Raw genomic sequence first — 14,933 nt, 5'->3', positions numbered from 1 at the left:
TTCCCGAGTTAAGGGCTGTATATGAACTAAAATCATATTCTGCTGCTCAGTTCTGTTACCAAGTGTCTTTCTTGTTAGGCTTATAAATACATTTCTTAAATGTAAAATTTTTCATGACATGGAAGAAATGGCATGAACTGCCTAGGTTTTGATGCATAGCAGATACTTTTATGAATTTATGAACATTTTGAATAAGAGCAAATGTTAAAGGATTATTTGATTGGGTCTGTTTTGCTTAGAGTTAATGGTTGTATGTGCAGAATACAATCAGTGGTATATTAACAGTAGACTTGCACTCTGTAATTCAGCTGTAGTCCACTAATAGTTCAATTATTAGTTCATTGTATTTCAGTGATCAGTGAATTGTAACTGACTTAATCTTCTGCTTTTTATTCTTTAGTGCTGCAAGTTGATTGAATAAAATAAGAACATGGACTATAAAATGGATGCAGTTCCTTGAGCACCGTTTCTTCCAAAGCGTGTATTCTGCAGATTGTTGGCCTGAATGATTGATTGATAAGCAGCATACACAAGACTAATATCAAGAAAACATTCTGTCTGTTGCTGCTGTGTTTGACAAAACTGGTGCAGAGTCACGTCTTCTGAAATGCAGTTGAAAAAAATGAGGGAAATTTTACCAAGATTGTACTCTGGCCAAGTTAATGATAAAAATAATTCCTTAACTACATCCCCAAAGCAATCTTCTGAGGATAAAACAAATCCATCAAAAGGGGATGATGACCAAAACTGCTGTTACCAAGGGACTGAGGCTGAGAATAATAAGTTGTCACTGATAAGCTGTATAAAATGCAGAAGTGTTCAGAAAATTTCAATGCAAGATATAGAAAAGCATAAGAAGCTTGGGTGGACTGAAGACAAACATTTCATCTGCAAGAAGTGCAGCCATATTACACCACCAGCTTTCCATTTTGTTCCTGAGGGTGCCAATGCTGTAGACTTTGAAAAACGTGAAAAAAAATCCCCAAGTAAAACCCAGCAAACATTTAAAGTTAAAAACTTTCTGCCAGGTAAATACTACTGTGATAAATGTAGATTTTCAACAAAGGATCCTTTGCAGTATAAAAAGCATGTAGGTCAACATGAAGAAATTAAATTTATTTGCTCCCACTGTAGTTACATATCCTACACCAAAGGAGAATTCCAGAGACATTTGGTGAAACACACTGGAACTTTTCCGTATCAGTGTGAATACTGTGAATATGGTGCTGTTAGACATGACTATATAGTCAAACATACGAGAAGAGTACATGAAACGCCCACAAAACGGCTGTCAAATACTATCATAAACCACAAGCAAAAGAAGCAGAGTCAAAGCACTTTATTTGAAAAGCAGAAATACAGTAAAATTCCTTTTCACAATAAACTCTCAAATTTGTCTTCAAATATGGTTTGTGAGATTCCAGATAAAGTAACTAAAACAGTCTGTTCCTCTCATGATGTAGAATGTAGCGTAAACACAGCATCAGTCCAGGATAAAACAATATTGGAGCCATCTGAAATAAGCGTATGTGAGAATCAAAGTGTTGAAGTTGAGGTTTATTCTCCAAAAACAGAGCCTTTGCAACCTGGGATGCCTTTAACAGTAGTTGCACCATCTGAACTTGTAGTTCCTTCTAATTGTTTAGCTCAGATAGTAGAGATTAAAATAGTGAATGGAGCGCAACAGTTGGTTCTTAAACTGATTCCTATGAAAGAAGCAACTTACAAACCTGTAAACGCTGCTGGAGAGGAACTTGAGAATCAAGATATAGAACGATCTGCAGAAGGAAAAAAAACATGTTCTGTATCTCAAAATGAGTTACTAACCATGGAAGTGAATGTAGACAAATTATCCAGTGTTAGTAACCAGCTTAATTTGGATAGTACCTATGACAAGAATTCTGAATGTCTTTGCTTTTCCGATTCTCAACTCTCAGACTGTAACTCTGTATCTATACAGAGGGAAGATGCATCAAAATTATGCTTTCATTTGGTGAAAGGTATTGATGTCCATTCAGGTGTTATAGAACTTTGTTCTCCATCTCTGGTGATGAATAGTACTGAAAAAAAAAGTGATCTTAAATCCTCAAGGTGGGAAGTAGATGGAAAAAATAACTTACATTATGACTTGTATTGTTATGAAGAAGGTGTGGATATACCCCCTCCAAAATATGCTATTTCTGCAGAGAAAAGTTCCAAGAACATTTCAGTAGAGGCCGCTCAGGAGGGCAAAAATTCCTCTTCTTCTGCAGTCCTTAAACAAAAGGATACATTGCCTCTAAAGAGGGATGACAAAGAATGTGGGAGTCTGCCAGTCAGCTCTACAGAAACACATCTAGCTGGTAAGGGTTTTGATAAAAAATCTGTTACATCTTCTGAAGCAGGAAAAAACTTTCATGTCATTAAAACTCCACCTTGCGAGGACATGACTTTTGGCTTTAGCAAAGTAAAGAGAGCTGAAACCGTAAGTCAAAAGAACAATCTTCTTCTGGAATCATTAGAACTACAGAAGATGGAAAATAAAGGCAACCCTTTTGAGGGACCTGTTATTTCATCTGTATTTTCTCTTAGCTCTGGGGCTGAAAACGTTCCAGAGGGTGTTAGATGGGATGACACAACATGCAGTAAGAAGCCAGCAACGCTGCTGTGTAGAAAGATTGCTCAGCTCATGTCCGCTGCTGAATCTAACATGAAATCCATGCCTTTGAGATGTCAAGCTTCTAGTAGAAAGGTGCTTTTCCCTCAAGAAAATTCAGCAAGCTGTGGGAGAGTTGTTCGTGCCACTGAAGTGGAACAGTCTGCGTCTTTGCCTCCAGTGCATGGTGGAAGCAGTGTGATTAGTAGCGAAGAACACAGTAAAGATCAGTTGCTTACATTTGCAAGAACATCTAAAAGCAGGGTAGCTAAAAATTCCCATGTTGCTACTCCAGTGTTTATCCCCAAAGGGACAATGCTGAGAGTGCTGAATGCTACTAGCAGTCAAAAATCAAATGGAATAGAAAACAGGAGTGAAACATCAGCTCCTTCTAAGTATTGCAATGAAATGTTTCTGCCTCGCCCGGTTCCTGTCAGTGTTTCTGAGACACTTAGCAGTAATTTGCCATGTTTGCCTAATCAGAGTGAACTGAATGCTCAGTCCCGAAGTATATCACTCAGGCAAAGACCAAAGCGAGAGGCAAGCATTAAAAATAATAGCAAACAAACTGGTGTACCATTTCAGAAAAGCAGCGAAGTGAGTAAGCAAAGCAAACCCTATTCAAAAAGTCAACTAGGTCCCAAAAATAAGGTGAAACAAGCAAGCTTCAGGGAACTTCCTAAGAGGAAAACAAGAACTCAGTCGGAAACCAGTTCAGGTTCTGACATGTCATATCTGTTGACAGCAAGACGTCTTCGGCTTGTCCCTCTGAGAATGAATCAGTTGATAAAATGCCCTCGGCGTAACCAGCCAGTTGTGGTACTAAACCATCCTGACGTTGACTCGCCAGAGATAATTAATGTCATGAAGACTATCAACAAGTATAAAGGTCAAGTCCTGAAAGTAGTTCTATCAGAAAGGACAAGTAGTTGTCTTGGTGTCAAACGTTATCGAAAGCGTCTTACTCTTCAAAATGTTGAGACAGGAAACCAAGCAAAAAAGCAGAGTATGCTAAAAATGAAACTAAAAAAGACCCATAAAAACAACTACCAGGTGGTGGAAACTTCACCAGCTGAAACGCTTCAGTGTATGTTTAAGTGTTGGTTTTGTGGAAGAGTATATATGGACCAAGAAGAATGGATAAGTCATGGACAGAGGCACTTGATAGAGGCAACCAAGGGTTGGGATGTTCTTTCTCTTCCAGCAAAAAAGCATTAATTGAGAGACTAGGGGCGTTTCCCCTCTTAATTTTAATGAGTGCCACTGACTTGCTTGGAAAGTAAGATTGAAATAACTGCTTTATTTTGCCAAACGGTCTCTACTGTTAGCAAAGTGGGAGAGGAGAGCGGAGTTACAGAGATAGAGAGAAGCTGATAGTGAGGATTAAGCACTACTTTGCACTCTCATGTTTGAAATTTGTATTGGAGGTCAACTTCATCTGTTCCATAGGAGAAATTTGAAAAAGATTTGCTATGCAAGCATCTTTCTAGTTACCATTCTCTGTGCTAGGATACTGTGCTGTAACTGGTTTGTGCTAGGTCTGTATGGATAAAAATCTTAGGCTATGAGATCTTTGTAAATTTAACAGGGTTTAGTTTGCTTTATTACAGCATGGTGTTTCAGAGATCAAGCATACGTGTACTGAAAAGTACCTTTGATCCTCTGGGCAGCAAATGTATATCATAGGTTTTAGTGGCAAATTAAGCACCACGCATAAAAAGTAAAACTTAAATGCAAGTACTCTGTTTCAGTGAAACAAAAACACTTCTGCTGACTTCAGAGGAGATATAAGGGTGTAAATGAAGAATCTGTGGGATCAGAGTTACTCCCACTAGGTCAGATAGCACTAAAAAGTTTAATTTTGTTTAGTACTTAGTCTTTACCTAGCCTGTATTGCGTAGATGTGACAAAGAGAGCAGAATACTGTCAGCTTTCTTTACCATCTTTGTTCTGAGCAGGCAGAGCCAGAAATATCTCAGGCTTGGACCGATAGGAGAGAGAAGCTTTTCTCTATATGGTCTCAAGGCTGTTCTGAAATCTAAGGAAGTAACAGCCAAACATAAACCCTCTACCACCATGTGTGTGTAGCCTGATAGAAACACATTTGCAGAATTGGGCATTTGGTTAGAACTCTAGTCGGTACGTTAATCCTTATTTACAGGGGGAACTTGCTGAAGATGAAGACTTTTCAAAATGAAAAAACATGTTGCACAGCTTTTACATTGACAGTGTTGAACCAGATTTTCAGTGCAATCTTTCATCCTTCTTAATCTTAAGAATTTAGATGTTGTTAGAATATATTTTTTGTAGGTCTCAATTCATACAAGCATGTGCCTAGTTACATATGTACGTCTAACGTGTATCTACTGACTTCAGTGCAGTGTAAACATTGCTCAGTTGCTTAAACACTTTCCTAAATCAGGGCCAAATTTCAAGTTTTTTTAGTGAAGAAGAGGGATGGATGATGCTGAAGTCTAATGTTTCTGTACATGAACAATAGATGTTTTTCTTCATCTTGTCAATTTTAAATCATACAGAATGAACTATATTGAAGCACATTTACAATTAAAATAACTTCTTACATTTTTACAAATAAGAAAATCAATACTGACTCTAATGCTGGATGTGTGTTCTATGTTTGAACTGGGACTACTCTTGAAAAACTGGTAGTTCCTAACTCTTTTCACTGTTGGTGCATTTTTGTAAACAGTTTAAGCTGGGAATATTTTTTTATATACTCCAGCAGATTATACATTGTTTTGATAAAGTATGTATTGTATTTGTATTGAAATGTAAATATTTTAAAACTACATCTGACTGAGGCTTATTTTCAAAACGAGTTAAAACATTGAGTTCCTAACTCTTTTCACTGTTGGTGCATTTTTGTAAACAGTTTAAGCTGGGAATATTTTTTTATATACTCCAGCAGATTATACATTGTTTTGATAAAGTATGTATCGTATCTGTATTGAAATGTAAATATTTTAAAACTACATCTGACTGAGGCTTATTTTCAAAACGAGTTAAAACATTGCTTTCCAGTCATTTTGCAATACAGCGTTAAAATCCTTCAGATAGTTGGTGCTTTAAGTCAGGTCTTTTTCATCATGTACACATGGAAAATTTTTGTATCATTTGTATCAGACTAACCTGTTCCACAGAACAAAGTTCCTTTTGTCTGTTTTGTCAGTAATAATGAAATGACAGTTCTCATTTTGTATTCAAATGGAATTATATTTTTTTAGATGGGTACACTAGAGGGTTTTTTCACTTCATATACTTTGATGCCAAACCTTACAGTACTATTTACATTTTTGATTGTGAAAATAGCTTCCATTTTAAAATTCTGGCTTATCACATATACTAAATATCAAAAATTTTAACATAAAAAACATGGTTAAAATTCCTCCTTTGTTTTAACTCCTTCAGTCCAGGTTACTGTTTGAATTAATTTTGTTTCTGTAGAAGCTACTAAATAAACAGGTTTGAATTTGCTTCGTAAGAGTTGTCACTGGTAAAATTAGAACATTCCTTATGAAAGCTGTACTGGGAGGGCAGGGAAGTGTTGCTGCTCAGCATCATAAACTCTAGGTGGCTTAAGTATACTACTAATAATTGTCTTTTGTAAGCAAGTTTACTGTTGTAGTAAACATCTGCTAAGCTTTGTATGTCACTGCCATAATCTGCTATCTAAATTGTTAAGCTGTGTGTTTTTCAGGGGTTTAATTTAGAAAATTTCTTTTGTTTTAACATGAAAACCTTTTGCAAGTTAAACTGTATGGTGGCTATGAAACTCTTAAAGCAGATTATGTCATGCCTCTCTTCCTTTTTCTGAGCTCTGCCAAACTATTTAGCAGCTTCTGTTTTGTTAATTTTCATTATTATTAGCTAATGTCATGTCAGAGTAATTTCCTTCAAGTTTAACAGTCTCAGTCATTTGAGAGAAATAATTATAATGAATATTCTCTTGCATTTTGGTGCAGCATTGAGAAATAAAAAAGTTGCAAGGAAATAACAACCAACTGCTAAATTTTTTGAGAGATCATTTGTGCCACTACATGCTACATCATAAATTGGGTTGGAATGTCATGTTTTGGGCTTCAATGTTTTGTTTGGGCTTCTTGTTTCTATTCTGTAAGGCTAAAGTAACTGAGGTTTCTTTCTTGGTATATTCCAATTACCTAGTCAAACTTCTGAGTGTGGTTAGAAAGGAAGACTATGGATGCTTTGCAGAAAAATACTGATGTTTGCCTTTCATATTTATAATCAATTTAGTTAAGCCTTCCAAAACTGAAATTATATGAATAAATATTACCATATTTTACTGGAAAAATACCACCTTCTTGTCATCTTTGATACACACTGGAACATGTTTTCTTGCTGAGTTTGAAGCACATCTACTGTTCCTACTGATGATTTTTATCTCTATATTTGCACATGGTATGAATTCAAAGGGACTGTTTGCATAATGGTCCTACTATGTAAGTGGTTGAAGGCTCAGATATGGAATACAAGTATCTGCTGCTTAAGCTAACGATTAAGTGTTAGTTAAGTAATAGAATTTACATAATTAGAGCTAGCTTTATAATCTGCTTCAATACCTATGAGCACCAGCTGACACCCACTGACTTCAGTGGCTGCTGAGCACAGCTTGTTATTGTGCAAACACACATGCAGACCGAATGAAATTGTTAAACAGTGAATACTGAGATAAATAGAATTTCATGTGTATTTTTAAAAGCAAGAATATTTTTTTATATGACTGTAGTATGCTTTCTTAGGTTTTGCTACTAACTGAGCTTCAGTGACCTTTAGGTAAGCAAGATTGAGTTTGGTTTTTGTCTTGTGTTAGAAGGTACAGTGCAAGATAAGCAAATTGTGCAATCATTGTCAAGATATCAGGAGTCAGTCTCTCTTAACACTTTTCTGTGAATTAGTACAATGGCATATACTTTACCTGTATCCTCAAAGTTAAAACAAATGACAAGAATCAAAAAATGGAGTAGATCTATTATTCTTAGTTGGAGAAAAGTTTTTTAGTGGAGCATTTAGAATGCTTCATAATATTATGGGGAGCTCCTCACTCAAAGGTTAATATGATTTTTGAGACATTTAAATAATTGTTCTGTTTAAATCTATACAAACAAGTTGGTGACGTTAAGGCAGAAAACATCTTTTGCGCAATTTGAATGGATATGTAAGGTAGCATTGTTCTCTCTGGAGTCCTGATTTATCCTTTCCGTCAATGAGTGTGATGGGAACATATTTGTAGAAGTCAATGATTTCTTTCACAGAATTAAATTTCTGGGGGGAAGAAAGAGAAATTGTAATCAGTGATTAAAAATGGAATTGCCAGATGTTTTTGTCTATAACATTAAAAGACTTGCAAATGACAGCATTAGAAATAGGCAATATTTTGCATAGAATTATGATTAGATTAGATGGAAGCTATCATAAAAGGAAAAGCACCAGAATTTAATCCTCTTAATTCCTTTGTGTCTCTGTCTTGTGTAGGAGAAAGCAGCTGGCTGCTTAGGGCAAAAGGGGAGCACGTCTAAGCCCTGAGAATGCAGTACCACCTGTAAAAGTTTGTGATGGTAGATGTGATGATAGATTTTGAAAAGATGAAGCAACTATAAATCATTACTAACTTTCAAAAGTTACACTTAATTAGCAGTACATGATACTTCACACTGCAAGTTTCTTCGTGCCTTTTTAAATGTACCTTTTATTTTCCCATTCAGTTTACTGAGAAAATTGCTATAAAATCCCTTTAAAGTGTGGAACAAGAAGGTTCTCGGCAGGCTATTAGTCTTGTTCTCTGGTGTTCAAAACAATGACATCTTCCAAGTCCGTTCCTAAATTAATAAAGGTGTGGTTTGAGATTCCTGAACTGATCAAGCAGTAATGGAAAACTATCCAAGGTATTTATCCTCGTCTGTCCTGGTGGGAGTCTCTTAATCCTGCCATTCCAATGGTTAGCAGCCCTCAGTTTAAATAGTTCTCTTCCCTGTGTGTGTGACTTGTAAGCTTTCATCATGCCACTAAGCTATCATCACACCAGTGTTTCTCCTCTTGAGCTATTCTTTGGACTCATTGGTATTAAATCAATAGAACTGTACACAGTAATGCAAGCTTACTGTGACATTAATACTTATCCTGTATCTATATTCTATCACATTTACTGTAAGCGTGGACATTTATTGTATATGTGATAGTATCTCATGGTAGTCTCTGTCATCTCCACCTGATCCACACCTAGTTTATAACAAGAGAATCTGATTAAATCTGTGATTTGCTGTAACTGTTCCTGTATTATTTTAAGATGAAAATTATTAGATCTCAAAACTAGTGTGCTATTTTTTTAAAGTTTTGTTTTTATGATTTTTACTTGTATACATTTGTTCCACTTTGCCATTTTGTCTTTGCCTTATGTTCAAGATCACTATTGCTACTAGAAGTCTAGGCAAAACTGTGGTTTGTATTTCATGCCATACCAAAGTAATCCTAACTTTTTTTTATTCTCAATTTACTGTTTATTAGTAAGTTCTTTTTCTGTTTTCTAATGTTTCTATGTTTGTATGTTTCTATGTTTCTAATGTTTCTATGTTTCTAATGTTTTCTAATGTCTTTTGTTGGTTAGAAAGTTAAAAAGCCTTACTGTAATTATTTATCTGCTTTGGAAACTTAACTTGGCTCCACTTGGCTAATGTCACAGTATTCATCACTGTACCTTTAAGCTGTAGCTCTTTGGTAATGAGGGAAAAATGTCTCAGCTCTTACTTAGATTTTTTTTTTCCTATTTTATGTTATCCTGTACTCTTATTTGAGTTAGTGAGATTTAAAATATTAACCTCTGAGTCTCTTCATGGCTGCTAGAACATGAAGTTGACTTAGACATCATACTGATGAACACTGATGGTCCAGAACTTTTCGTCCTTGGCCCTTTTAATGGAAACCCACACTTTGTTAGGCATCAAGACACCTAAAGACATAAAGATGAAGAAAATTCAGTACTTCAGAATTGTTCATTTCCCTTCACTGTCTGAAGAGACTCAAACAGTTCTCTGCTGTCTTAGGAATGTCCTATCTGCTGGTCTTCAGACTGTTCTGGGGAGGTAGGAATAGGGTCTCAAGGATTGCTCCTGAAAAGTGTAGTTTTGAATTGCATTGGGGTGGTGGTAGGACTCTGGAATACGTCGCACATCCTGAATGAGAACAGTTCATCCTTGAACTGTCATTTAAGCTGTGGACAAGATGTTTACCTTGTAAACATCTCTTTTAGTTGAAAGTATTAGCATCCCCTGACAGGTGTTCACTGTGCCCGTTTTCCTGGCGGTAACTTTTGACATAACACTGTCAGTCGAAGACATTGTGGAAGTGCTCCCTCATCTACTCTAAAGAGTCAGGCCAGTTTAATGGCTGATGAAGGTAGTTGGAGCTAATCCATTTGACTCACTTTGAAATGAACTGAGTTGAACTGATATGACTTGCATGACCGATGATTTGAAAATGAAAGGTAGCTGCAAATAGTGATAGGGAGCGGTGAGGGTGGAGAAAACATCAGTGGCCAGAACAGCGAGATCCGGAGATACACGTCAGGCCGTGCTCTAAGCTTCTGTGTAAAACAGGCACTGAGTTGAAGAGGAGCCTACTTCTACCTTTGATTTTTAGGTACTGCATTGTGAGTTGAGCCTGATGCTGCAGACATGCTAAAAACACGTATTTTGTGTGTGGCAGATCTAGTTTTGCAAAGGCGATAAGAAAAATACTTAAATTTTGTGTCATGATCAGCTTTAAATGTGAGCAAGGTTTTGATTATCTTCAAAAGAACTGGGTACATGAAAAGAAGCAGCATTACAGGTATCTCTGGATCTTTAATACTGAAAACTGAGTGGAGTGGGGGAAGGCAATAGCAAAGTAAAGGGTGCTCAGGACAGCAGTTTTGAATGTAAATGCCTGAATTCCACATATGTCCCATTTAGGGATCTGGTCTTTATAGCTTTATGTGATTTGGCCTTTAGTGAGCTCAGTATAATATATGAAATATATATGTAGATGTGAACATCTGTGGCTAAATTGCTAGCAAAGTGTACAGCTCTAACTGTTTTGTTTTTTTTTTCTCTGCTCGTATTCATTATATTCCGGCTTGATGCTAATTTAGCTGCATGGGACTTCAGTTACTTGCCGTTGATCACCATCACATTGACAAAGAAGTAACAATTTTTTAAAATAGACAGAAATATGGTAACAATGCTTTTTTCCCCCCTTATGGCCTTAGAAGGCTATATGAGAGCTAATGATGCACTCACAAAAGTTGAATTAAATGCATTAATAAAAAAAATGGTTAATCAAAAATTTTTTTGATCATACAAAGTGTTAACACCTCATAAACAGTATATGAAAAAAACAAGAGTTGCAATTGGATGGGGAAAACTTTGAATAATTATGTATAAGAAAAAAAGAGTTTTTAATGGATGGAAATAGACTAATCCAAAAGTGAAAACATGCTGCAGAAATTCAGTAAGATTGAGCCTTTGAATAAAATGAACAACTGAGGAGAACTGTAATAGGTCTGCATCTGTTTGTTCTTGTTTAGGTTGCTTTCTCTTTAGCAGGTGAAGAAGGGATATTCAGCTAATCTAGATAAAGCAGCTGGTCTGTCTGCATTGCATACTGCAAAATGTGGCATAACAAAGGGTTTCCCTGTGGAGAGATAATGCAGAGCACTCTGGAAAGCATTTTAATAGGCATTGGAAAATTATAGGCAGCAATTTTGCTGTAATTCATAGCCTTAGAAATTGTTTTCACCCTCCTGAGGTAAGAACCTTAAGTGAGCTGCAGAAGTTGAGATGACAGTTTTCAAGAAAGAACATTTTTGGGGAATCCTCTCAGACTGCTTGAGATGGAAGTAGCCCTGCTGAGCAAGGTTGGTGCCATTGATTGTTCATTATTGCATGTGCTTCGTGCCCAGTCCAGTGTTAATTTTATTTTCATGTCTGCTGCTGAGAATAATGCATAGAAGTGGGAGGCTGTCATTTCTGTGGCTCCCCAGTACTACACGTAGCTGACTAGTAAAAGAACTCTGAAATTTTTCTGTTGTAGTTGATCTATGGGAAGATTTCTGAATTCAAGAGAAAGAACACTCAATTTTAAAAAAGAAGGCTTAAGGTAACGTCATGATTACCGATTTGGCCTGGTAGAGCCAAGTCTTAGATATTCTGTTGGTTATTAACTAGGTGCTTGAAATCCTTATTCTGGAATTGTAACTTTCCAATTTGACTGTTGTCGGTCCAGACCCACTGTTTTGTGCACAAGTTGGAACGTACAACAAAGTCATATATTTTGGTATTTCCTGAGATGGGAGGGATTGTGTTCTCCTTCCTTTTAGTTCAGTAAAAAATCACATATTTGGGTAATTTTCTAGTTGCCTTAATTGTTAAATCTGTTAAAAAGATGAAAAATTAGTTTTATGCCTTCATTCTGTAGTGTACCGTACACATACTACATTATCCTGTAGTGTACCATATTTAAGTTCCATTCCATTTTTTTAGTCAGTCATTGTTTCTAATCTGAGCCTTTTTTTGTCAGGGCCATTACAGGAAGACTAAACAATGTAAGAACCACGGACAACTAAACTTGCTTTCTCCTAAATCATACTAAAACTCTGGGAAATTATCTGGGAGGTTCAGTTCAGAAATGCAGATGATATTTTACAGATGGTTCACTACAGCAATGCCAGGGTGATGGTACCAGCAGTGCAGTTCTCAATTTTCTGCTTCCCAAACTGTTTCAGTGTGTTTGAACAATGAAGGATTTTTTTTTTCCCTCGTTACTAAACCAGTGTTCCTGAAGAACAACTTGCCAGTAAACCTTGCCCCTCACCTCTGAAAGCTCATGAATCCTATCCCACATTTTCTAATAAGAATCCAAATGTAAATCTTGGACCTGCCAAATTTATCAAGTTAGTTTGGGTCAGTTTTGATTTCAGTTTGTTTTAAGTCTATCTATAGAAAAGATAAGATTTGAAAGTATTGGCACGTGTCAAAAGGACATAATTGAAGATTCAGCTACAGAGGCTTTGCTGCTCCACCTTAGTTGGATTTCTGTCATTTACATAGCTAATAACCCTCATAGTTTGTTGCTCTGCTTTTTTGCTGTGCAGCTGGTCCTCCCCTATGCTGAATTTCATGCTTCGCTGAGCATTCTTTAAGTTTCTTTTAATTTTTTTTGTGAGTATCACATCTTTGTAGAGATGACCGTTTCACTTTTTCACACAGGAAAAAAAAGGTGAAGACATGCAGATACAGTATTTGTTATTTAACCATATAGGTAGAATAAGAATTAGACTCTTACCATGAATATAATTGAATTTAATGATGTAAAAAAGCATTGCTAATCTAAAAGGATTTTCTAATTCAGATTTACCATATCTGAAAGACTGATTGGTGGGGATCCATATGATTTAATTGCTTCTGAATATCCATGACAATTTTTGTTCTATTTCCTCATTTTTTTTAAAAGATACTGATTCCCCTTTTGCTATATGAGAGACAGACAATAAGAGATATTATGCAGCAATAACAGCAACAGGCCATGCTGTCAGGTATGTGGAGTTGTGTATATTTTAAAATATCTGCTTAGTATAACAAGTTAAAAAATACACTAAAATAATATGTATACTTGGAAAGGGAGGACTTTTCTTTCCCCTTTACTTTGCAGGTGTTACTTTGAGTAGGAAAAAGTATTGTAAGTACTTAGAAAATTTTCACATCGATTTAAATCTGAATTTGAGCATGGTAGGTAAAATTCAGTTTTAAATTGTTATCTTGAAGTTGCTTGAAACTTTGAGACATAGTTGAAACAAGAGTATTTTAAAAGAAACTTTAATGAAACAGCAAGTTTGTTACGTGGGAGAGTTTATAACTAATCTTTAGTATTAAGAACTTGTGGAGTGCGACATAAAAGCAGTAGATTATAACATTAGATGGGATTTTACTTACATCATCTCCTCTGAGCCCTGTTCCCAGTGCGTATTGTTGGCTCTCTTCCAGAAAACGTACTTTAATGTTGTATACTCTTCTTCCATAATAGACAACCAAAACATATGGTTCAGCGTTTGATTTCTTTGAACAATCTCTAACCAAGAATGTCTCATCCTGTATGACACAGATTTAAATTATGGATTATATGGTTAGTTTGCAAAAAAAACTTGTAAGCCATTATGGACAGTTTACAGATGTTTTCTCCAAGAGTTTACACCCCTGGTTTCGAGGTAAATTGTACTTACAGTGTTTTCCTGTAACAGTGCCTTCTCTGCTTCGTGGCGATCATATTCTCCAATGTACCATTCATATTTGTTTAAATCCTTAATTTTAAGATAGTATAATCAGTGTGTAGAAACTAACCACAGCTGGCAGAAGCAAAAGCCGGTGAAAATAGATTCTATCTAATCTGCATTTAAAGCAAGTTTAGCACAGTTTATAAAAGTAATTGTAATGCATCTATATTGAGAAGTCCTGTGAGGAAATCTGAATCAAATTAGACATGTAAATTCTTATCCGTGGTTTCAAGAGCTCACACTGGACTGTTTTCAGGGGTGCTGAATACCCACAGCCTTCAGACCATTTAACTTCTCCGGGAAATGTTTTCAGTAAACAGCAGTTCTTATGGTCTGTGTGGGCCCTATAGCGATAATCCTGTTTTCTAAAAACCTGTCTCCTTATGAAGTGAAGCGTTCTTTACCTTTTCAGTGGGTTGGGTGAGAGACTGCATTTCCCATTTTACAAGTGAATGTTTTGATTTATTTTTGCATGCTGTGTATGGCGTAGGAGGTGGTGACGTCTTCACTGACAAATTCTCTACATTTAACATGGACCCTGTAAAAGTAAATTCAGAAAGAAAAATGTATTTTTTAAACTTAAGTTATAGTTTCATTTTACCCTATCAGTTTTACTTAGTAAGACTGAGAATAGCATTTACAGTTTAGAAATACAGTATACTAACCTTTAAAATTTAGAGCTGTCAGTTATGAGTGGTGGTGTGCTAATGCAGCACCAGTGATTTCAAATTCATGCCCCAAGAGATTTAACACATTAGTTCCCTGATGTTTTTTAATGGACATCACTCTGCCAGGTTCTTGCGCACATAAACATAGCAAAATATTAAAGATAAACTACTAATAAAATAGCAAATGCTAACTAAAAGAATACATATGGGGCAAGTGTAACGGTTCATTCTGTTCTACTTTCACCTTTTGAGCCCCTTGTATTTGTGTTGGATCGGAACTGCTGTTATG

General features: G+C 36.0%; 2 protein-coding genes across 2 annotated transcripts in view; one reads left to right on the top strand and one right to left on the bottom strand.

Moving 5' to 3' along the window:
- Positions 1 to 405: 405 nt before the first annotated feature.
- ZNF518B (zinc finger protein 518B) lies at positions 406 to 5,361 on the top strand. Its single transcript, XM_009284152.2, has one exon. It carries the CDS (start codon positions 608 to 610, stop codon positions 3,851 to 3,853), a length of 3,246 nt encoding a protein of 1,081 aa, XP_009282427.1. The 5' UTR covers positions 406 to 607; the 3' UTR covers positions 3,854 to 5,361.
- Positions 5,362 to 7,792: 2,431 nt separating this feature from the next.
- The window catches only part of CLNK (cytokine dependent hematopoietic cell linker), a 120,177-nt gene continuing 113,036 nt past the window's right edge, over positions 7,793 to 14,933 (bottom strand). Inside the window, exons 10-13 of the mRNA XM_019473361.1 lie at positions 14,381 to 14,514; positions 13,926 to 14,003; positions 13,639 to 13,794; positions 7,793 to 7,939 (exon numbers count right to left, since the gene is read on the bottom strand). Coding sequence (XP_019328906.1) covers positions 7,793 to 7,939; positions 13,639 to 13,794; positions 13,926 to 14,003; positions 14,381 to 14,514 — 515 coding nt within the window. The remainder of the gene's footprint in view (positions 7,940 to 13,638; positions 13,795 to 13,925; positions 14,004 to 14,380; positions 14,515 to 14,933) is intronic.

The sequence above is a fragment of the Aptenodytes forsteri genome, unplaced genomic scaffold, assembly GCF_000699145.1.
Source record: "Aptenodytes forsteri isolate BGI_AS27 unplaced genomic scaffold, ASM69914v1 Scaffold375, whole genome shotgun sequence".
NCBI classification, from domain to species: Eukaryota; Metazoa; Chordata; class Aves; order Sphenisciformes; family Spheniscidae; genus Aptenodytes; species Aptenodytes forsteri.
The sequence above is the reverse complement of the archived record's forward strand: the minus strand, read 5'-3'. Positions and strand labels throughout refer to the sequence as shown.

Excerpts from the sequence above, each read along its gene's own strand:
- ZNF518B (XM_009284152.2), top strand. The coding sequence starts at position 608 with ATGCAGTTGAAAAAAATGAGGGAAATTTTACCAAGATTGTACTCTGGC.